This window comes from Bombus fervidus, chromosome 16, assembly GCF_041682495.2.
Source record: "Bombus fervidus isolate BK054 chromosome 16, iyBomFerv1, whole genome shotgun sequence".
Lineage (NCBI taxonomy): Eukaryota > Metazoa > Arthropoda > Insecta > Hymenoptera > Apidae > Bombus > Bombus fervidus.
Window position 1 is genome coordinate 4,049,918 of NC_091532.1, and position 24,539 is coordinate 4,074,456.

At 33.4% G+C, this 24,539-nt stretch overlaps 4 protein-coding genes across 7 annotated transcripts in view; 2 read left to right on the top strand and 2 right to left on the bottom strand.

The window, feature by feature from the left end:
- Window positions 1-23: 23 nt before the first annotated feature.
- LOC139995508 (mediator of RNA polymerase II transcription subunit 25) lies at window positions 24-4,588 on the bottom strand. 3 transcript variants are annotated; one of them, XM_072019072.1, is made up of 15 exons: window positions 4,512-4,587; window positions 3,769-3,902; window positions 3,635-3,680; window positions 3,418-3,545; window positions 3,116-3,335; window positions 2,450-3,041; window positions 2,055-2,365; window positions 1,777-1,961; window positions 1,551-1,713; window positions 1,285-1,470; window positions 1,017-1,211; window positions 656-841; window positions 501-560; window positions 298-411; window positions 24-201 (listed from the first exon to the last, which is right to left on the bottom strand). In XM_072019072.1, exons 1-15 carry the CDS (start codon window positions 4,512-4,514, stop codon window positions 61-63), a joined length of 2,664 nt encoding a protein of 887 aa, XP_071875173.1. In that variant the 5' UTR covers window positions 4,515-4,587; the 3' UTR covers window positions 24-60. The 3 variants fall into 3 exon arrangements, with proteins under 3 accessions (XP_071875173.1, XP_071875174.1, XP_071875175.1); XM_072019073.1 differs by lacking the exon at window positions 4,512-4,587 and adding an exon at window positions 4,195-4,499; XM_072019074.1 differs by lacking the exon at window positions 501-560 and having other exon boundaries at window positions 4,512-4,588.
- Window positions 4,589-5,315: 727 nt separating this feature from the next.
- On the top strand, window positions 5,316-7,842 carry Bora (aurora kinase A activator-like protein bora). Its single transcript, XM_072019319.1, has 6 exons — window positions 5,316-5,591; window positions 5,711-5,999; window positions 6,063-6,148; window positions 6,229-6,429; window positions 6,524-6,743; window positions 6,849-7,842. The coding sequence occupies exons 1-6, from the start codon at window positions 5,316-5,318 to the stop codon at window positions 7,352-7,354; spliced, it is 1,578 nt and encodes a 525-aa protein (XP_071875420.1). The 3' UTR covers window positions 7,355-7,842.
- A 1,802-nt stretch (window positions 7,843-9,644) lies between these two features.
- Mcr (macroglobulin complement-related) lies at window positions 9,645-17,375 on the top strand. 2 transcript variants are annotated; one of them, XM_072019321.1, is made up of 7 exons: window positions 9,649-9,737; window positions 9,841-9,890; window positions 10,063-10,235; window positions 10,409-14,441; window positions 14,507-14,700; window positions 14,776-15,056; window positions 15,138-17,375. In XM_072019321.1, exons 3-7 carry the CDS (start codon window positions 10,066-10,068, stop codon window positions 15,338-15,340), a joined length of 4,881 nt encoding a protein of 1,626 aa, XP_071875422.1. In that variant the 5' UTR covers window positions 9,649-9,737; window positions 9,841-9,890; window positions 10,063-10,065; the 3' UTR covers window positions 15,341-17,375. The 2 variants fall into 2 exon arrangements, with proteins under 2 accessions (XP_071875421.1, XP_071875422.1); XM_072019320.1 differs by having other exon boundaries at window positions 9,645-9,890.
- Window positions 17,376-17,601: 226 nt separating this feature from the next.
- Window positions 17,602-24,539, bottom strand: part of LOC139995661 (synaptic vesicle membrane protein VAT-1 homolog-like) — a 35,173-nt gene continuing 28,235 nt past the window's right edge. Inside the window, exons 4-7 of the mRNA XM_072019327.1 lie at window positions 23,203-23,351; window positions 22,942-23,101; window positions 22,073-22,505; window positions 17,602-21,904 (exon numbers count right to left, since the gene is read on the bottom strand). Coding sequence (XP_071875428.1) covers window positions 21,879-21,904; window positions 22,073-22,505; window positions 22,942-23,101; window positions 23,203-23,351 — 768 coding nt within the window. The 3' untranslated portion in view covers window positions 17,602-21,878. The remainder of the gene's footprint in view (window positions 21,905-22,072; window positions 22,506-22,941; window positions 23,102-23,202; window positions 23,352-24,539) is intronic.

Sequence of the window (24,539 nt, forward strand, 5' to 3'; positions counted from 1 at the left end):
TTTATTCTAATCGAATATTTACAGTAGATTTTCCATTAAAAAAATATTTATTTAAATTATCTATCCAAGGAAATCATAATTAGAGACATCCTCGAATTGCTGATTTTGTGGATTACCAGGAGCCATAGCTCTTGTCGCCATTTGCCCTCTAGGAACCATTTGTTGCTGTAATCCAAGTACCTGCCTATATGGCGGTTGTGGCTACAAAATCCAAATTATTTTTAATTGCAGATATAACTTAACTGTGATATACAATTACCAATTCGTAACTATGATAATGAACATGATAATCCATACTTGTTGCAATAAATGTCTAAGACCTATATTCGGGACAGGCCTCATCAACCTTGGAGCATTTGCTTGCTGATTCGTCATAGCGGCAGGATTTAGTGCTCTTTGGGCTTGTTGAGCCTGTAACAAATTTTATTCGTTTATTTCGTTTCCCCATTTGCGCGAAGCTATACAACAGAATGTATGATAACTTCTAAAAAACAGTTCACCTCCAACTGTTGTTTATATTGCATTTCCTGTTGCTGTGCTACTTCTAGATTCTGTTGAATCTATAAAGTTAATTATATTATATGAATTCTGTGAAATTTATTTTAGTATGTATTTTGTTTTTTTCCGTATTTTGTTGTTATATTTATTGGCTTACATTTACTTCCAGTTGCGACTTATATTGCGCCTCCTGTTGCTGCGCAGCTTCTAACGTTTGCCGTAGTTGTTGAATTTTTAATAAATTTTGTTGCCTAGCTATTTCTATGTCATCAAATGGTGGTCTTTGTTGTCCTATCATCGTACCAGAAGCTGGAGCCACTTGGGGACCAGTAATACCACCACTCTATCAGCGTATCAATAAAACAAATACTTTACTTTCATTTGGATATCTGTGTATATCTATGTAGATAGCATTTGTCTCTAACTCATAATTCTTTAAATATATTATCTATGTATAAAGCTAATTATATATGTTTTAAATCCATTTTACTTCATTGTATACATATGGTAAACCTTACCTGCATGTTTATTTGATTCTGAGGGCCAGCAGATGAAGTTAATGTTTGTTGTGGAGCATTTGTAGAAACTACATTTTGAGTTATTTGGCCCCCTCCCATAGCTATAGTATTTGTTTGTGACATAAGAATACCTCCTTGAGAAGTACCTGTAGTAGGCATTGTGCCAGCTATTGCGTTTCCTTGAGCAGCTCCAGCCTAATATATTAATTATATTTGTAAATATATCAAGAAACATTTAATATACCTTAGAACATAAATTTTTATTTACTTGTCCCTGTCTTACACCAGCATGTGATGATTTTTGTTGCTGAATCACTTTTCGAAGACGATCTACGAAACCTGTTTGATCATTTGGAATAAATCCCAAATAGGTTCTTCTTTCAGCCGTGTAGAGGAGGATAAGTACTTTTATGTCACAAGCTGCTTGCAAGAATGTGAAATGAACACAGCCTGCCTGAAATTTTTTTTTTATCAGTAATTAAAGAGATTTTTTTCATTTTATCGTACTGAAAACATATAGTGTAATATACTAACAAATCCCGAATTCATAACTTTTGTTAACGATTCTAACGCTTCGCAAGGTGTAGGATGAAACAAAACGGACTTGGAATTTTTCAAATATGTTCCACCAATATTTCCTATTAACTGCTTGGGCATCAGCTGCATAATTAATTTCTGAGGCCATGTATCAGCTTTCCTACAATATATTAATATATTGATTTATAACAATTTATAATTATTAACATCCACAGAAACTTACAATTCTGGATCTCCATCTTTGGAATTTGCGGAAACTTGACACGGAAGATGCCTAGTTTGTTTTGGTGCGTCTGGAGTCGTTTTAGCTTTTTCAACCCATTCAATAATACCTTGCCATATCGTTTGTCTCTCACGTGGTGTACTAATTTGTGGTCCTGGTCCTACTGTACCACCTGTTACATTACCCTTTAAAACAATTATATTAATATGATTCATATCTTTTCTCAAAATCAACATTTCGAGTCTCCCTTTATAAATAATTTAAGCAACTGAAAATACCTGTGTCTGAGAGTGCGTTACTTGCTGTTGTTGAGTAACCGACGATACAGGTGCCTGTGTCTGTGAAGCTGTAACTGTTTGTGGTACTTGAGTTGGCATAGATTGGCTCACACAGGATACCGTGAGTTGCGGTCCTGCTTGTCCGTGCGTCGGTTGAGCTGTTATTGGCATTTGAGCCTGTTGCTGGACATTTTGCTGTTGCTGTTGTAATTGCATTGTTAATCTTAACTGTTGTTGAGTTAATTGCTGCTGCTGCTGCTGTTGTTGCTGCTGCTGTTGTGCATTTGCAGCCATAACATTGGTATTTGTCACTAAAGATATAAGATATACATTAACACATTAACTTTTGAAACAAGGATAAGTAATAAAACTTTACAAAGTACTATCAATTTTACCATCCATTCTTTGTCCAAATGGAGTTACATTGAGCCCAATTGAAGGAGGTGGTTGATTTAATTGCGCTATTAAAGCACTACTTTGCGTATTTGTTGGACCTGTTGCCCCTGGTGTCACGAAAGGTCTCCATCTAGGGTGACCTGCTCTTGTTACATTAGGATGATAAGTTGGCGGAGCGGATATTGGGGGATTATAAGGAGGTCGACCAGCGTTCATCGCAGCAGCCATTGGTACTACCGTTTGATGAACTGAAGCGATATTTTGAGGAGTTTGACCTCTAAATGGAGGACCTTGAGGTTGAGTTGGTTGTGCAATATTCTGCTGTACTTGATTTGTATTTGGACTGTCATTGCTCTGCAATGGGCTCAATGGAATCTGTGCAGCAGTACCTGGTGTAGTATGAACAGCTCCACCAATTGTTGGACTGACAGGTCTTTCTTTCAAATTATAATTACGTAAGAGTACCAAATGTCGCGGATCTTTAGCGTAATTTTTGGTTTGTGACGATTGTAAATCTCCTCCCGCTTTTTCAAATAATTTAAATAAGGCAGGTATTTTTCTAGGTGATAATATGGAAAGATTAATATTCCTCTGAAAAAAGAAAAATGATTTTTTTATATAGGCTTAAATGATGACTTCTATTCACACAATTAATTGCAATATACTTCTTGATAGAGTGAAGCCAACTGTTCTATAGTATGTCCGGCAAATTTATATGATTCTTGTATGACTGTTTGATATGGAGGGGAATTGCAAATCAAAATACAATGCTTCTGCGATGCTGTATTTGGTTCGCGTCTTAATTGTAGATCTTCAAAACATTGGAGTCCAGTTGCAAGTCCTTCTCCAATATTGGCAAAACATTCCCCTTTTCCTCCAACCATTCTATTCAAACAAGAATATCAGCAATGTTCATTAATAAGATTAAAAATTCATTAATTAAAAATCTGATACATTTTTTACATACTCTAGTTTTTCTAATACAAGCAGTAATTTATGAGGATTTGCATATGGTCCAAAAGTCTCTGTACATGGTGCTGGTAAACAGTCAGCAGCATGATATACTACTATTCCATATAACGTTGTACTATTTTGCTAAAAAATGATTTTTATTATTAAATATAAGAACAAAGAAATTAAAAAGGTAAGAAATATTCTAAAAATGGTTAATATCATTATTTTACCTCAGAAACGTATTCTCTATCTTCAATACCACCTTGACTGAAATACCTATATAATATAATGTCTTAAATTAATAAGCATCTATGAACAAAATAAAAAATATTCAATATGATCTAATATAGAAAATATAACTTACTCAAGTGTAGGAGTAAGATAATTTGTTTTCAAATCATTAAGATAAGCTCCATTAACAGCTGTTCCTTCAATCACAAATATCACATCGGCCTGTATGCCGTGTTCTGTAGGACCAGCAACCATTTTTACTCCACTCTTTAAAATATCAGAAAAAGTATATAGAAAAGAATATAATAAGTCATATAGTATTTTTAACTTAAAAATAATGCATAAATTATAATTATAATTATTTCAAATATCATATTAGAAATAAATAACATGTTTATAACAAAATTTTTTACTTTGACACGTTTAAAATAGTAAAATTTATTTCACAATAATGTATTTATGTATTGAGACCTTTTTAATACAAATCTTTATCTAATATTCTACTTCTACTAATTGCAAATTACATTAATAGCATTATAGCATGTAGTGTGAGACTTACAACAAGTTTACCAGATAAATATTGACATCAATGATTATATCACTTCATATTCATTACTAATATTTGCTAATATTAAAATTAGGATATTTTCAATATTGTAGCTGATCATTTGTCAAACAAACAACAAAGTCAGTAGTTCTATAGGTTACGTTTGTTTATTATGTATAATTTTTTCAAGTACTAATTAATTTCACTACATGTATCACAAATACAATACGAAATAAAATATATTAACATATTATTATTACATTAATATTACTATTATTATTATTATTAAATGATTTGTACTGAACATTTAAACATGAAATAGAACAAACCATTTTAATTTCTTTAAGAAGATGGTTCCCAAATTTATTTCACTAGATTGGTGATAAATATTCTAGGGATTTGGAAAATAATTTTATGTAAAACACAAATTAAAACACCTTAATTAAATACAATAAAAAATCTTCAAATTTGTATATATACGTATTTCACGAAGGAGATTTAACACAATGACTAACAAAACTAACAGACTAACAAAACTAACAGACTAACAAAACTAACAGACTAACAAAATTCCTACAACGATATGGGGAATAATCTGACTTATGAATGTAACCTATTTCCCCTAGATTTTACATGTATTTTCAGTTAAGTCCATGGGCAGAGTATAGTAATATAATCGAAATTACCAAACTATTCTTGGTATTCAACGTTTATACTTCGATTATTTTCTAGTGTAACTTACATTATCCATGACTGTTGATTATGTTCGTTGTTTTAAAATAATTCAAACTGTATACAAATTTACGAATTATGGTAATATTATTATAATGTAAAAATCGGAATACATAAATTAAATCTAACATTTCGACAAGAAAAGTCTATAAGATATCTGTGTCACTTGTACGTTCTTGTAGTCAGAAATTAGAAGAGCGAGCTTGAAAAAGACGTTAAAAGATCGAGAGTAATATAAGTAAGTTTATCAAATAATTTCTAAATGTCTTTTATAAATAAAAATATTGTTTCCGTATTATACGTATTATAAAAAGAAGCATGTTTTGTAATAATAATTTCGTAATAGTGATAAATAATTTAAGTAAAAATCGAATTTAATGGATGATTATAGGTATATTGGAATGGAGCACCTAAAGTGGACAACACCAATTAAGAATGGAAAGGAATGTGAAAATTTGTTAACCAAGAGTCCTATGATTTATAAAACTCCTGTAAAGCAGTATAATACAAGTTCAAAGCACACAACATATCGAAGTAATAAGAATTCCTTTAATGTACTTCCAAATCACATTACACCCCCTTCAGGTTTAACAAAATTTATAGCAAGGAATCCATTTGAGACTGATTTAACTAATAGGCTGCATTTATCTGTGATTAGTCCAACTGTGTTCAGTAAGGTAATTTTTTAAATTTTTTATTAAAACCAAAGATTTAGTTCCTTCCTAAAATGATTTAATAGAATCATTTTTTATATTATTTCCTAATGATTATGTGTAATTGTTAATAACATTCTTAGGTTTCAAGTCCATCTCATCAATCATCAGACTTTGCATGGAGTGTGGATGAGTTGGCATTAATACAGCCAGCAAAAATAGAAGAATTTCCTATGCAACAAATACATTGTGTAGACCCAGAGATTGAAATAAAAGCTCAAGCAGCTATTGATCAATTTTTTAATAAGAATGAAATAATTCCAAGTCCATGGGAGATAAAGAAGAAAGAGATTAGAACAATAGTTAATGTAGATACTCATATAAAGGGTTCAAGTGACCTGAATTCAGAATCTTTCAAATCGAAAAAAGATGGTATTTACTATAATTAATCAAGGACTACTTTTCATAGATTAATTTTGATTTTAATTGCTTTAGGATGGAGTCAAACAGTATTAACATTTCCATCTGAATTGCCAGCTCATGTTACGGAAATTTTAAAACCTTACCTTACATTCATTCAAGTAAATGCAAAGCTGAAGTCATCATTTAAACTACTTAAATATTAAATCTCTGCCTTTAAACGTCTCTTGTTTTGTTTTAGGAGCAAAATGTTGAGAGTGACGATGCAAATTCGAGTAACAGCTCTTTAAGACGGAAGTTATTCTTTAATCTTGATGATTGTGTAGATCATGAAGAAGATTCTTCAATCTCTTCATCGTCGCCAGTAAAAATGGATGGATCTTTGGTATTATCTTCCAGTCCTCCACAAAGTGGAATGTTAATTCATGGTACATCATTGAAAGTAAATAACAGCTTTTTTAATTATCTTTATCTATCTTATACACATTACACATGTGAGTTTTGAAGCCAAAAATTACCGAATTCTTTCCTTCTAGTGCTCGCCAAATGAAAATTGTCATCACAACGCGTCGCAAATAGACACAGGAAATTTATCGCACCCTAGTATATCTCCCATACACAGTACAGTAAATAACATGTCGTATGAAAGCGAGAAATCTCGATCTCGTTCGGTTGCTCGACTGAACTTCAGTATGGACATGAGTATAGATCAATCTAATATGCAACATAAAGATCTATCAAAGAATTATTCTTTAGGTAATTATTTCATCCACATCAATAATATTTAATATTTAATTATCTTTACTAAATACTACTAAAATAATGTTATTGTTTATAATAATTACATGTTATACCTTTTAGATGAATCTCTTAGCACAGTAAATGCAGACAAAAAGGTAGGCGATCTTTTAGATTTACAAAGCGAATCTGCGAGTGCTCAAGATGATACCCATACAGAAATAAAAGTCCTAGCAAAGAACTCGATTCACGTTGACCATAATTGCGAAAACAAAACTACAGAATTTGATGTTAAATATAATAATGCTACCAGCACGTTTAAATCGTATAAGACGAGTACAAACGAAAGTTGTATGACCCAACAGACTAACGCGATGCTAGGTATTTCTGGTCAGCAGAGCGTTTCGAATTCTATACAAGACACTGGTTATCAAACTTGCAGTATGAGCAATACAGCGAACGTTACTGATAGTTATGTCACTACTCCAACTAAGCAAAAGGCTTACTGGGGAGATCGAATTTTAATGAATGACGATGAACGTCTACCCGAGTGGAGAGAGAACATGAAAAATATATTTAGTTCTACTCCATCACGATCAAATAGGGAAAGGGATACCCATATATTTTAAATAAATATTTTTTATATGGCAAAAATATAAGAATATTTTTTATTTTTGATAATGAAATTAGAAAAAATAACCTGTTCAAATGCTTAGGAAAAATTTAAGACACAATTTTTTATATACAACCAAAAAGAATATTATCATTTGTATCTTTCATATTTAGGATCTTATTTTATTATGGCAATATGTTTTGTTTCTTGGTTAAAATTTATAATGTAAAGATTTTAATATATAATAATTAATATAATTTTTAATTTTTCATTACCTGGTATCATCCACAACATATTTTTTTACGCATGAATGCAAAAATGCATTTATGTATAATAATTCATGAAATCATAACAATATATTTCATTTTATGTATTATCATTGCAAGTATCAGAATTTGAGTGAAGTGGGTAGAAATTTAATGCATGTTATATACATGTTATAATGTAATCATATTATATCATATAATATATACATGTTTTATACACATGTTATATATATTCTATATTAAATACACAATAACCGATAGATAGAGAAGGATAAATATAAAGCATTGCATGAAAATAATTATGACAAATATCAGTTTGATGTAAAATATATTATCACCGATTATGTTTATAATGATTATACATAATAATTGAATGTGCTTGTGTTAATCATGGAAATATAACATAAAACACGAGGAATTATCAATTTTTTAATTCAATTGTTTTCATCATTTTTTAATCGAAACGTTAACAGACAAGCAAATATTTTAGCTGATTTTATGTAGAAAATTTTAAATACGAAACTATCCCGTTAATTAACTTTCGTGTTACTTCTTTCATGAAAAAAAAATATTTTCCAAATTTAACATGAACGCCAATCTCAAAGCCTGCATTTCTGTAAAAGATAAGAAGCTATACATCCTAGAAGTCTTCGTCGATTCTGTTACCTTGTACGCCGAGAAATTGCAGAAAATTTCTCCGAATGAATTAGGCGTCGATCTACAATTTATCGACATGCCGTTGTTTCGAATCTTTCAAAGTAACTTTCTCTTGACCAAACCGGATAGACCGAAAGAAATAATTCGCGGGCAGGGGATGCATACTGTGAATTTCAACGTCGGTAAAGTATACCTGTTCACAAGGAATCCTGGCGAGTTGGTTGAAAAAATGCGATCGAAACCATTGTTACTGGATGTATACAAAATCAGAGAGATCGTTATTTGCCCCGAGGAAGTATTAAAGGATCCGTTAGGAAATTCAGTAATTCCAATACCAGGTTGCCTTTGTGACCACGTGATGATGCCAGATAACGACCTATTTCACTTACCAAAAGCATATGAGATAAAAAACACTTTTGGTCTCGTGGACGAGGAATACAAACCAACTGGTTACATAAGTATTTTCTTCAGAATGATATGTTTCGGGACATATACGATCAATCCATTTTCTATTGTTGAGAAGAAATTATTATTTAAGAATACGGGTTCGTTTAATGAATTTTTATGTACAAAAGTACCATATCCGGATGAGAGCGAAAGAAGAGCCGCCGAGACGAGCACGAAATTCTGTTTGCCTGAAAAAATATTCGAGGAAAGTGAATTGGATACTCCTCCGAGACCAGTAAATATAGCTGCTTTAGTATTAGTTTGTAAAGAATTATCACAAAGAGACGGATATCCTCTGAATATAATTCCTCCGAATTATCCGTTGAAAATACCGGATGTATACGTTGAAGAAATTCCGTTTGATGCCGATAGAGCAAGACGGAGAGGGTTCAAAAAACTAGTCGAAGAGCCTGATGTCTTCGTTAATACGAAATTTGCTGCAAAACATAGAGCGTGTACCAATATTGGATGCGCTGGTAATATTTGTTCTGGACAAAAGTAGTAATTATTTTATCTAATAAAAATGAGGAGACTAAATTAATTAAATGTAACTAAAACTTGGTACATATTTTATAGAAAAAAATGTAAAAAGAAAATAAATATTGTAAAAGGATTGATGAAAAATCTTTTAGTATTGTTATTATATATTTTGTTAATTATACAAAAAACTTAAATAAATAATCGAAGGAGATTTTAACAATTTTTAGTGCTTTAAGGAATAAAATGCAACGAGATTATTAGATCACATAAGTTACAAATATATAGCCACATGGCCACAGTTAAGACAGAAAAATGTATCTTTCCCTGTTGATCTTCTCGGCATGCTTTGGAGTCCCTCCATTAGTATGGCGCCAATTCAACTGCCGCGCGTTGGTGGCTTTGGTCCCCACTGTCCTATCCCCACTCTGTGGACTACCACGGTTTCTAGACAGAGTAAGGGGTAAGGAATAAGTGAGTAAGTTACTTTCTGTGCCGAGTGCTGAGTGTCGAGTGCCGAGTGCCCGACCAAATACATTCAGTGTTTGTGAGGTATATGTAATAGTATAAGTGACCACTCCTTCTAATCATGAAATTTTGTCAAACACATGATAAGTTTAATATTTAAAAAGAAGGTTTTTGAAATTTTGCGTAGATGTGTGTCAGTGACGATTGGATTTGATTAAAGAAAATTATTCATCCAAGGTAAATTAAAATGAAATACCAGTTAACTTAAATGTGTATTTTGGGCGTTGACCGCTAGTTTTGATCATGATACATAACACAACATTTTCTTTCTTAGTTCCGTCTTTTTCATGAAATAAACCGTATCAATTGTTGTAAATTGTCATATATCGTTAATTGTCGTATATTGTAGAAAATGTGGATCTGGATTTTGATATTAACCTTCGCTTACGGGAATAGTCAGTTCTCGCAAGAATCGACTGAATCGACGCGCTCTCCTTGGAATCGATTCGATGATAGAGATCAGGCTGGATTTGGATTACGAGGTTCTGGAAATCCAACTGACAATATTATAATAAAAGAGGCGTAAGTTTTACATATAATAATTAGGCAATAAAATATATATGATTGGAGAAAAACGATATGTATGTGATATATCATAAATGATACTTTTATAAAAATTGAATATATAAGAGCAAAATAAATCAGAAATGTAACAACAAAATAACAATTCTGAAACACTTTCTTTTTTTTGGCAGTACTTACTTTGTGGTCGCATCTCGAATGGTTAGACCAGGACAGATCTACCGTGTAGATGTAAATGTCTTATATAGCCCAATTCCAATCATAGTACGTTCGTCCATTCAAAGAAATGGAGTGGAAGTAGCTGCAGATTTTCAAGAAGTAAAGGAAGGCATACCAGAAACTCTAATGATGGGATTGCCATCTACGTCTGTTAATGGAGAATATAGATTGAGAGTAGAAGGAACATATAATAGTCTAACTGGTGGCCAAGCATTTTTAAATGAGACCAAACTGACATTTTCACAAAGATCAATGACTATATTTATTCAATTGGACAAACCTGTATATATGCAAGGAGAAACTGTGCGATTTAGAACTATACCCATAGATACTGAACTCAAAGCATTTAATAATCCTATAGATGTGTACATGTTAGATCCATATAGGAGAGTAATGAGAAGATGGTTAAGCAGACAGAGCAATTTAGGAACAGTATCTTTATCATACCAGCTTTCCGATCAACCAGTTTTTGGAGAATGGATTATACAAGTGATAGCACAAAGCCAGGTAGAAGAGAAAACTTTCCTAGTTGAGGAATACTATCAAACACGTTTCGAAGTTAACGTAACAATGCCTGCATTCTTTTTTGATAATGATCAATATATAAATGGTATAGTCCAAGCAAATTATACTAGTGGTGCACCAGTGAGGGGAAACTTAACTCTAAAAGCACGCATTAGATCACTAGATAAAGCATATACAGAATCTGATTCTGAATCAGCAGAAAGATATTTTTATTTTGATGAGTATTATCCTGCGTGGTTGAAAGTTTCAAATTATTTGAATAATAAAGTTCCTGTATTGAGATTTTTTAATGGAACTTATCACTTCCGATATCCAATGTCAGAATTGCTAAGTTTTGTACCTACTGCGAGCGGAGTAGAGATTACTGTGACTGCAACGGTCGGCGAAAGATTTCTAGACGAAATAATTACAGGTTACTCCACAGCCCGAATATATAACTCTACCTCAAAGGTTCGATTTTTGGGCGGATCACCGCAAGTTTTTAAGCCAGCAATGCCATTTACCTTGAATTTAGTGGCGTCGTTTCATGATAATTCAATATTGAGACCAACGCAATTAAAAGGGGCTGTAATGGAAATTCGCGCGGATATCGAAATGAGAACAGGTGGTCATAGAACACTAGAAACTCAATATCTAAAACATTCGGCAGACAACGAAGGTGTTTGGTCTACCAGAATCGATTTAAGAAAACAACTTGGACTTGATCATAATTCGAATCAAGCACAGCAAATTCTCAATGATATTTCTTCTATGAAAGTGTTTGCTTATCTTACCGATGGAGAAGGCTACAAAACGCAAACTGAATTATTGTTATTGGCTCACGAATCGCCGAATCAACAGCACATAAAAATCTCAACGTCCACAGAAAAACCTAAAGTTGGAGAATACATGATATTCCATGTTCAAACTAATTTCTATATCGATACTTTCAACTATCTCATTATGGCAAAAGGTACAATACTTTTGACCGGACAAGATAATATGCAACATAACATAAAAACGATCGCCGTTCCTTTAAGTGCAGAAATGGCTCCTGTTGCAACTGCAGTCGTGTATCACGTTGGGCAATATGGCAATGTAGTAGCAGACTCTTTAACCTTCTCTGTAAATGGCATTTCACGCAATAATTTCACTGTATTCATCAACAATAAAAAATCTAGAACGGGTGAGAATGTCGAAGTAGCCATTTACGGAGAACCAGGAGCGTACGTCGCTCTTTCAGGTATAGATAGATCTTTCTTCACGATGCAAGCAGGGAATGAATTAACTTACGCCAATGTTATATCAAAAATGGCACATTTTGACGAAGAGACAAATGGAACTCATGCCCACACTTGGTTGTACCATGAAGGTGATCCGGATGAAGTTGTTTACTTCCCATCTTCAACTTTTGGTATAGACGTCAATAGAACGTTCGAATACGTTGGATTAGTAGCCTTCACAGACGCCATTATTTATCGAAGACCTGATAACTGTAATACAACTCAAGGATATGGGGAATGCCTCTCTGGAAGATGTTATAGGCTAGACAAAAAATGCGATGGAGTATACGATTGCGATGATGGCACTGATGAAGTAGGCTGCGAGCGCAGAAATGTCACAGACATTGTAGAGTTTAGAAAGTGGCGGTTTAACAGGTTACAGAGACAATACGAAAACGTATGGTTATGGAAAGATATCAATATTGGTCCTCATGGTAGATACATTTTCAATATAGACGTTCCAAGGAGACCAGTTCTGTGGATGGTTACAGCGTTCGGTATGTCTCCAAGTATGGGCTTTGGTATGTTGCCAAAAGCCATTGCATATATGGGTATCTTGCCGTTCTATATTAATGTGGAAATGCCTACTCATAGTAAACAAGGAGAACAAATTGGTATCCGCGTCTCTGTTTTCAATTACCTACGCAATAATATAGAAGCTGTAGTAGTTTTAACTGGTTCCAAGGATTATAAATTCGTTCACGTTGAAGATAATGGTATTGTACAATCGTACAAGCCTCGTACATCTTTTGGTGAACACCAGTTCTTTATTTGGATCCCTGCTCAAGATGCTTCTATTGTTTATCTACCTATTGTACCAATAAGGCTTGGAGATATCAAAGTACACATCTATGCCACTACCGTAATCGGAAGGGATTCGGTTACGCGTACCTTGCACGTAGAAGCTGATGGCCTTCCTCAGCACAGACATCAATCTATCCTGCTCGATCTTAGTAATCGTGCATATGTGTTCCAATACATGCACGTTAACATTACAGAAACACCTATTATACCCTACGACGAAAATCGTTACTACGTATTCGGATCAAACAAGGCTGTGATAAGTTTGGTCGGAGATGTGGTTGGACCAATTTTTCCGACGATGCCTGTTAACGCCACAAGTCTCATGGATCTCCCTATGGATTGTGCGGAACAAAATATGTTCAGTTTCGCTGCTAATTTATACACGACAATGTATATGCGTTTACTTAATCAACGTAATAGAACGCAAGAGAAACACAGTTTCTATTACATGAATATTGGCTATCAGAGACAACTTTCGTTTATGAATCCCGATGGATCGTTCAGCTTATTCCGTAGCGATTGGAACCAATCGTCACCAAGCGTTTGGTTAACAGCATATTGTGCTCGTGTTTTACAAGAAGCACGCTTCTATGAGTGGGAAAATTATCTTTACATTGACCCTGAAGTAATAGCACAGGCTGTGTCTTGGTTATTGAAATATCAAACACCTGAAGGATCGTTCTATGAAGTTACATGGATGCCTGATCGCAAGATGAACAGCTCTCTAAATTACGACGATGATATAATAACACATAGAAATATCAGTCTTACAGCTCACGTTCTAATCACATTACAAAGTGTGAAAGATTTGCCTGAGGGTCTAGGAACTCAAGTTGCTGTAAGTGCTGCTGGTGCAATCAAGTGGTTGGAGAGAAATTTGAAATTGTTGGAAGTACGAGGGAAGCCTTACGAGATAGCGATAGTATCATATGCTCTGTTATTGGCAAAAGCTTCTACCGCAGGACAAGCTTTTAATATTTTATCTAGACACGCTCGTAGAGAAGGAGGATTAACATATTGGGGCAGAGAATCAGTACCTCTTCCTCCTTACAAACTGGAAAATCAGAAACCATTCCTCCTTCCACGTTTACCATACATGTACGACTCAGAAAATATCGAAACCACTGCGTATGCTCTTTTGGTGCACGTTGCTCGACAAGAGATAATGTTAGAGCCCATAGTAAAATGGTTGAACTCTCAAAGATTAACCGACGGTGGTTGGGCCTCGACACAAGATACTGCGTGGGCGATGAAAGCGTTAATGGATTATACAGTCAGGTCGAGAATTCGAGATGTTAGTTCATTGGCTGTTACTATAGAAGCCACAGCTCTTCCAGGACAGACTAAAACACTATTTGTCAATGACAATAATCTTGCAAGGCTTCAGACTATAGAGGTAGGTTCATATTTGAAAAATTAATATATTTCTTACCTTATTTAATTTCTATTTCATTATTGTAGATACCTGAAGCATGGGGAACGGTAAAAGTACAAGCAAAGGGTGCTGGATATGCAATTCTGCAAATGTCAGTACAATACAATGTGGATATTGCAAAATTCCAAACACAGCCGCCTGTTAAATCTTTCGATCTGGTAACGAGAGCAAATTTCCATGGCAGAAATCAGTCTCACATATCATATCTCAGTTGTCAGAGGTATAGCGTTGATATTTAAATACTGTAATTTATTCTTTTAGTCTTTACATAAAATTTACCGGCTCTTTTTCACAGGTGGATTAATACGAACGAATCTTCTCGTTCTGGAATGGCAGTGTTGGATGTAACTATTCCAACAGGTTATATAATCCAACAACAAACTTTGGATAGGTATATCCAATCGAAACAAGTAAGGAATCTTCAGAGAGCACGATTCCATGAAAAGAAAGTGCTCTTTTATTTCGACTACTTGGACCAAGAAGAAACGTGTGTAAATTTCACGATAGAAAGATGGTTCCCGGTTGCAAATATGTCACGGTATCTTCCTATCAGAATTTACGACTATTATGCTCCAGGTAAATACACATAATTAAACAATATTAATGTTTTTACAAGAAGCAATCATTTGTTATTCGTTACTCATTATATTTTTTCAGAGCGTTTCAACGAAACCATATTTGATGCTCTACCGACTTATACACTAAATATTTGCGAAGTTTGCGGTAGTTCCCAGTGTCCTTACTGTCCGATTTATAATACCGCCACGATGTTGGCTACACCAACAGGTTTTCTGATTGAAATTTCTGTTCTTGTTGTTGTGACAAGATATTTTCGAACACAGGAGTTTAGTGTGGGTTAATTCTCATATATAACATATGATGATTTAACAGAAAAATGGAAAGAGAAAGGTGAATATTCTCGATTTTATATTTTACGTTATATTGTCATCTTTTCTCGACTTTTATTCTTATATCCGTCCTTAAGTCTGGTGCACAACTGGAACAGTACCTGAAAATACAGGTACACGTGAGTAAAAATAATTAATTTATAAGATGAAGTTCCAGTTATCCTTATTTGTAATTATACTTTCTCTTTTTTTTTTACTGCAACATCGAGTTACTTACGAAAAAGAAACCGTCCATTTGTGATTTGTTAACATATGTCGGAAATTTATATTTAGCGTGGAAGTATAGAAATTTTAATAAAACACATATTTTTATACATTTTTTAACTTTACAATATTTGATATGTTATATAATTTAAAACATATCATGTGTTTTTATCCACGTTGTTAATCGATGAATGTCAATTTATTCGAATGTTTTCAACATTCCATGTACAGGGTGCATCATGTAAAAATAGAACACCTGAATATTTTCTAGATCTTGAAAGAAACGTCAATCAACAGACCTTTTAGTTTCATCATATTTCTCTCCTTGAACAGTATGTCTTTCCTTTCTGACATTTCTTCCTATCTTCAACATTAACAGAGATATTTAGGTGTTTTGTTTTACACGACTCATTCTGTATAGTTTAACAATTTAAAACCGTAGTTAGAGCAATGTGTTCTAGGAGGCAAAGAATTTTTAAGTACAAATGAAACTTACAATTAGTCGAGATCGAATTTTTGTAAGTATGATACACCAAAAAACATCTTTATACGTCTTCTAGTAATAATTTCTACTTAAATGCATATTACAAATTCATGATTTCTTCTTATTGTAATCAATTTAAAAAAATTCAGATTTTTAAATTTATCTCTTTACAATTTTATGCCTGAATTTCTCTCTCTCTCTTTCTCTCTCTCTCTTTCTCTTCTGACTAGATCTATCTAAAAAGTACGCTAAAACGTTTCTGTTCCACTTACATGTGAAGCTTCAATTGTGCTAGAATTAAGTTATTACTAGAGAAATCATAAGTGTCACTATGTCTATAAAGAGTTTTTATTTAAATTCTACAATTATAATTTGAAAAATCGTGCTCATAAATTGTGCCTTCGCAATGCCCCCTGAACACTATCAATTTATAAATCAAAGATTTACATTCCGGTTAAGAAAAGTTGCTATTGGTTGGCAATTTGTAAATAGTAGACTAGAGAAAAAGATCTGTGAATATGGATGTCATTCTAATACATGCTCGTGTACTTTTTCAATTGAAAGAAGAAATGTGGAAGTATGTAAGGCATTCGTTCAAATAAGCTATTTTGCCTCTGCAAAGAAACTTTATATTCTTTTGTATAGTTAATTGTCTGTTCGAACATCAAAGATCTATTTTTAGTAATATAGCACTTACAATAAGGTAACGCAATAACTTGTAAGTCTTTTAAAAGGAACTGTTATATCGTTGATACTTTGAAAATGTGCGACGTAATTACTTAGTTAATAATTTATTCATATACAAAGCAATAATCTAATACTCGTATTTGCTTTTTTTCATGTAATTAAGTAAAATAATCGCTTCAATAAAATAAAAAAAAAACAGATGAAGTTACTGAACGATGAAACGTCCTTAAAAGTATTGTCGCAAATTTTCAAATAATATAATAACGCATATAACGTTACTAATACCGTATATAAAAAGTCTGCTTTATAATAAAACACAATAAAATATTAATTAACTCGTTTTAACATACGAGCGCATACAGCTATCGAATGTATTTTATCACGAAGTTCTCATATTAAATGAAGTTACAATTTTTTATTTAAGGATAACATATTATAATACATATTAAATTATTTGTAAATCAATTTTTTATAAAACTGGTTGCTCGTCCGCGTTATCCGTCCGAAAATATATTTATACGATAGCGAAATGAAAATAGCACTTAACATGCGTTGAACGTATTTTTAAGTTTTATAATCTTTATACAAATAAAATAGTAAAAATATATTTCACTTACCATCCTTTATTTTTATAAATGATCCTTTAATAATTGTTTACAAAATTTCAATGATCCCGAAATATATCGTTAAAGTTCATGCTTTTAATAATTTTGCACATGTAACAACTCTGCTTTAATGACATACTTTCAATACTGTATTTCTTACTTCTAAGGTCTGGAATAAATCTATGTTCGTTTTGGCGGGAAATTTGGATTTGGATTATTCGAAAAAACTGTAATTATTTTCGAAGCAATCTTTAATATAGCAACATAGTCAGTCTTACAATAATAAGCCAAAAATACAATCTATATATCGAGCTTCTGGAGAACGGGCGAAAAATGATTTCTGTTTTCCTTCGTGAAACGAATTATAGGACCGAAAAGGATCGAAGAAAGGCCGCATCTCGCGGCAGAGAAGGAAAACACGTGACCATTTCGCCCGAACTCTTGAGACGAATTTTACAATTTTACATATAATTATATGATGTATCACGTTGCAAAACTGTAGGTCCTGTTTCTCCCACGATGCAGGTGTCGACAAACAAAAGAACGTTAAGGGAGAAAAGAATGTATATGGGCCGCGTTCTCTTCGCCGCGGCAACCGGGAATGATATTTTGTTGATCCTACTTTCGGTGAACCCTTCATTGAATCAATAGCTGAAAAATTGTAGTCTAACAACGAGCGCAGAAATGTGTCATTATGCCGTTGAAATATTTTCCATTTGATCACTCTATCGGCATCTTCGTTATTTATAAAACTGAAAATTTAAAAAAATGTATATTTCATTAATAGACTGCGAACATTTATACTCTTACGAGAAATTTAAAAGAAATGTGAAAACGTACACAATGTAATGCAAAAACATATAAAATATCTAATGTAAAGCATTAGTCGTAATATTTAATGGACGAAACAAATCTTCGCTTAAGTTAAGATATAAAAACATGAATCTGTACAAACATTCGCTATCTATTCATTAACAAGCCAATTTGTAAACGTTATATCCAAAAGAAAATAGTTTAAAGAAATGAAACATTTTGGGTATGGTAAATGTCCGTTGAAAAGATGTCAGTGAGACGAGGGTTTGCTTGGAGTACACATTTCTGAGCTGAATGCGTCACGAGTTTCATCACAAATGAACCGTCCGATCTCCACGACGCCGATTCTCCTCGATCCACTCGATTCTCAAAGGCGGAGGCGAACGTTGAAACTCTATCACAAGGAGTTCCAGTTTTCTGGATTTTAAAGCACATGGGAAAGAGTCATACGCGTTCGCAGAGATACGTGCGTTCAAAATACATCAAACGGTGCAAGATAATGTCGACTTTGAACAAAATTGAAAAGCAGAGATCCAAGCGGATGTCCCTGTAATTAAGGCCCGACTATCGAGGCTTCTAACCACGTAATTCCATGAATTATTTTCCATAAATTGCTATTTCGATGATTATCCAATACATATTTCTTTCCTTACTTACGCAGATACGTATGATTTAAATCCTAGTGACGGATTACTTTCCCCTCCTTAGTATTATCAGTACAATGATAGAAAACACGGTGTGTTGTTTGCGTGTTTTAACAAGGAATATCGTCATAGTGAGAACCGTGTAGAGATTAGCTAGTAAAGTTCTAACTACGAATAAGATCGTTTGAAAAAAAACAATTTCAAGAATCTTCGTTAAATATCGTCGGACATTAATTACAAATTACTTTCAGACGCAGATACAATTTCGGACCTAAATTATGACCAGGATAGGGAAAACGATCGATACAAATATATAGGTATATTATAATAGTTATTTGATGAAACATTTAAAGCCTTACATAAAATATACAGTATGATGTGTATCGTCACGCATGTATGATAAAATTGTGTGGTACCTGTGTATGTGTGTTATGTGTGTATGTGGTTTTATACCATTCGTTTTTTTTTCGTATAGAGAATAATTACGTTACACAAAATTATCAGAGAGCATGTATATATATATATTTATTATACGTGTTCAAAAGACGTCTCAAAATATGCAGCCACGTTCTTTTTACGATCATTTTTTTTCGTTTTTTTATTATTATTTCTATCTTTTTCCCTTTTTCACTTTTCGTTAATAGAGCGGAGATTGGTATATGTCCTTGAAATTGAGATACAGTATTCAGTGTACTCTTGGACTGAGACTCGATACGGCAGTAATAGTAGTAATAGTAATAATAATAATTAATAATAATAATTAATAATAATAATAATATAATAATAATAATTCTTATAAATTCTTACACTTCTTCGTACCGATAGACTCGAAGAATGTTATCGACTTACTTTATTAATTATTTATTCATTTATTTATATTTATATTTATATATATATAATATGTATAGCTCGCCCTCGTCCGCAACTTTTTTTCGTTAATAGCGATCTTTTTTTTTTATCATATATAGATATATCGGTATACAGAGCTAGTATCAAATTCTAACAGAATCGATGCTATGTAAAAATTGTTCCAACCGTTTCGGAGAGATATGCATTTCACTCTGCATCTACTCGTTCTTTTCAGAGTCATTTTCTTCTCTTTTCTTTTCGTTTAATATACCTTTTGCTCTTAGATTTCTTCTCTTGTTTGTTTCATCATTCTAGATAAATTAGCTCAATCTCATGACATTATTAAAGATCTTGTTTTCACGTCATCGTCATGATCTTCACCATCATCATCATTATCCATTAGGAAATTCATTTGTCTTTGATTCGACAGATCGGTCGCGTTAGCGTGTATCTCTTACATTAAATTATACAATAATTAAAGATCTAGAAAAATTCGATCTCGATTGTGAATTTTCTATTTAAAATATACTGATACTCAATTTCTCACAGAGTTCACGCATAGAAAATGAAGTATTAGTTTCACACCGTCATTCATTCCTCTATGGACAATTAAAATGGAATATATCTCGTTACAAAATAAAAAAAATTAATAATTTCAATAAAAATTTAAAAACATTTTTTACAGAGCGTTAAAGTTCAACTCTAAATATCGATTTAAATAGTTATTCGTTTAAAACAAAATTTCATTGTTTATATATATATATAAAAAGTCTATTGAAAACTACGTTATATTCTTTTTTTTATATCGTAGCTCCAACATTAAAATCATGACAACAAAAAAAGATAACATATCGTTGGTGAATCGTTGCAAAAGTTATTAATTTTTTCTTTTTTTGAGCTGTTCACCAATAATTTTCTTTTTTATTTTTATTTTTTTTTTTTTTTTAGGCAGTTAGGCGATTCAGTACTTTCAGTGGTGAAAATTAAAAAAAAATTACTTATCTAAAATAATACAGCGAATCCTGGTACACAGAGTGTACAACAAGCTTATTATCCGACTATATCGGTTAGGCTGGCTATTGTTAAAGGGGTCTTTAAGTTACATATAATCAATAATAAAAAAAAGACACGTTCTCGATAAGAAGGAGATACACGTAAAAAGTAACACAGTCGTTTGTTTTCTTTCAGCCTTTTGATATTTAGGGTTTCATCTAATAAATTTTTCTTCCCTTCTTTATAAAGCTGATTAGATTATCATTGCCATCGTACTCTATTTAAATTACAGTAAATGGTACTATTTTAGTGTGTAAAATGTCACTGCATATATATAATATGTACCTATATTGTATATATGTATTGCAGCAGTAATAATTCTCGATGTAAGTAGATAAAAGTAGCAATCTGCTGGTCAATGCAGAATCATTAGACGACCCGTCTTTTTTATCGTATGTATAATTTCATTTTATATTCGATAAGTACGAAATATGATGTTTAAAAAATACAAAATAAAAAGGAAGTATGAAATTATTAAGAGATCGTCCAATAAGTCTAGCATCTACCAGATTCATTTAGTCTATCATATATGAAAATGAATCTTATGTTTTGGTCAGTGTGAAAAAATAAAAATAATAATTCTTATATTCTGCAAACTACTGTGGACCACGTCAAGATTGATATTGTTTCCTTATATTTGGTTGTATCTTTTTTTTTTACTTTTGTTTCCCTCTGGTTCACATAAATGAATGAACCTTTACGTGTATTTTCACGCCCACTCTTTCACTCGTGAATTCCACTGAAGAATTCTTTCAGCGCAAACAGACGGGAGGAGAGAGGCATGCAGATGAATTCTGGGGAAACGAGCCTTCTTTTCTCTTTTTTTTTTTTTTTTTTGATTGAATTTGACAAACTAAATATTTCAAAATCCTTAATTTTCGTTTCTGTTTTTGTTGTCTCGTCTTTTTTGTTTTCTTTTCCAAAATTAATTCGTCATCTGCATAGCATGATATTTTACGAATATTCGTCACATAATAATCAAGCGTCGTATAGCGCAGCAAACGTAGTAGATCTCTGGATAGTGAGGAATAATAGAGTACTTATCTGCAAAATTCTTGATCTTCACGGGAGATATCAGTGTTTTACATTTTTTTATATATATATGTATTTTTATGTATATACGTATATTAAAATTAGCTAGCGCCGCTAATTCAGCTCGATTCTTTTTCTTTAGAATCTGAAAGCAAACAAAGGAGGCTCGGTCAATCGAAAGGACGCGCGAAATATTTGACTGGGCAATTGAATATTTCGTTACCGTTTGCGGGTAACAAAGCGCGCAACGACAAATAATTTTTTTCCAGGAACGATACAAGCTAGAGAACGTTTTTTTTCTGTTTTTATTTACCGCTATCGGATTTGTCTTCGGATGTTCCATTTGTCAGTTCAGGCTCTTTCTTCTTCTCACCCTCCTCAGATTCAACGCTCGTCGGTTTCTTCTCTTGGCTTTCTTGGCTGGCCGCCTTTTTATCCTTCGTCTTTCCTTTGGCTGGGGTGGCTGGCTTCGGTTTTGGCTCAAGACTCGGATCCAGCACGATCTTACCAATGTTCTTACGGTCATGCATCTTCTGCATGGCTTCCGGGACGTCCTCCAAAGCCCACGTAGAATCTACCATAGGCTTTATTTGACCATCGTTCCATAAGGCGAATACTCGTTCTACTGCTCGTCGCACGAACGCGTGGCTACCATGTTGATACATCAAGTGGCGCAGATTCAACCCAGACAGAGTTTTATTCTCGTCAAACAGTTTGATGGGGGATACCTTGTCTACTTGCCACCACTGTAAAATGATAAACATGAAGGATTTTGAACATTGATGTAATATATTGTTATACATAAGGTAGTCCAAGTCTGTTTTGCAATTAAATGCATTTCCAAAGATTTTATAAGGATGAGATTATTGTGTTGAAATAATTTCATTTATTAGTATATATGTATATATCCTGGTTTACTAAAGAGAAAAGTAAATGATTTTCAAATATTTATTCTCTAATTTATATTTAAATTACCTAATGGATCTCTAAAAAGCCTCTCATCCTTACATAAGTACTTAATTCCCTTGACTTCGTACCTCTTGGATTAAGCGCGTTTACTGATTAAACTACTGGTCCTATTCATAAATTAGTTACCGCTATTACAAGGAGGAAATAACTCCTTGTACAACGATGCGGAGAAAGAAAGAAAAAAAATAATAAAGTTAAATTTCTGTGACGTACTGATCGCGCTGCTGAGAAGAAGCTTTTAGTTTCTCCGGTGACCACATTACTTGATCCATAAAGGATATATTTCCCCATTGGTTTCAACAAAGCGTAACCCTTGTTGCATTCTTCGCCGCAAAGGCAATCCAGGACGATGTCTACGCCCTCTGGGGAGATCCTGTAGAACAAAAGAGAATCGAAACGGCCGATAAAGAATCCTATGATATATAAACACACCATGAAGGAAAAAAACGATAAATTATAGAGTTCGTTACACACTTCCTGACTTCGTTGCTATAGTCTGTGCCTCGTTCCAAGAGGTGGTCGATGGTACCAGCTGCTTTCAGGGCTTCGTGCTTTGATTTACTGCACACACCAAAGATGGTCACGTCTTTCACGGTTTTGGCCAGTTGGACCACTGCCTGACCCTAAAACAGAATTCATTAAATGAATACTAATGACTGATGATAGGAAAAAGGAATTATCCTTCATTAGTACGTTCAAATGATAAATTTGAGATTGAATATAGCAAATACGCGTAAATTTTAGCTTTCTAAAGTACACAGAAACCGCGTATGATTCGAAGAATTATTCAAATGCAATATTCAAGACTAAAAGTCCTCGATTCTAACGTTCACATCTAAATTCCGCAGCCATCGTGTTTCACTAATCTTTTAGAGATCTCTTATCGCCTCTCTTCTCTCACTAAAGGAAATTTTATTTTCTGTTAACAACCTTGAATAAAACTCGTTAACTCCGTGGTACGAGAATTTTTCACGGTGTAAAGGATATAGCGGCGGGTTATATCTTTTAAAAACTTCAGAAGCGGCGGCCAGGGGCGCGCTTAAATTATTTTTAGTTGCCCGGCTGTTCGTATCGTGTTCACCAAACTCGTAATCCCATTATGGTGGCAGAAGGCAGAAAAAGCGTCTTCTGAAGTCTTTTCATTGCGCGACCGCGAAAGAACAGCCGGGGCAGGACACACGATGGGGAAGAAAAAATTGAAGCGGAGCTGCTGGAGATTTTCTCAACAGAAGCAGCATTCATTATTTCCGAGAATCAAGAGAGCTGACCGCCCTTCTCTCTTCTCTTCTCCTTGTCTCGCCGCTCTGTCCGTTCTGTCGAGAATTCGATACCCAATAACGTTGACCAATCCCAGAGCCTCGAGTGGCGCGGCGAAAGGAACAGAGACAGGACGATAGGTTCGAAGGGAAGAGAAGCAAGAATTTAAGAAAACGAAAAAATCGAAGAAAAGAGGTAGCAAAAAGGGAAAGAGCACGGACGAGGGCCAGAATGTTAAGAAGCCACTCTACATTGTACGTCATAACGTAACACATTGCCAACCGTTTAGAAGGAATCTCATTTTCTATCATCATATTATTCATAATTAGACTGCGGATATTTGTATAATTTCATATTTTTATAAATATAACTAAAAATAAAGACGATCGTAAATAGAAGTTTATTTCACGTATTAAATGTTATAACGAGTGTTTTAGATACTTTACATATTTTTGCATATTCCATGCTTTGTGGCGCCTTTAGATTTTCACCTAAATGCATACAAATCCACAGTCTATTTATAATAAATAATATTTCGTTCCCTAGCTAACAGT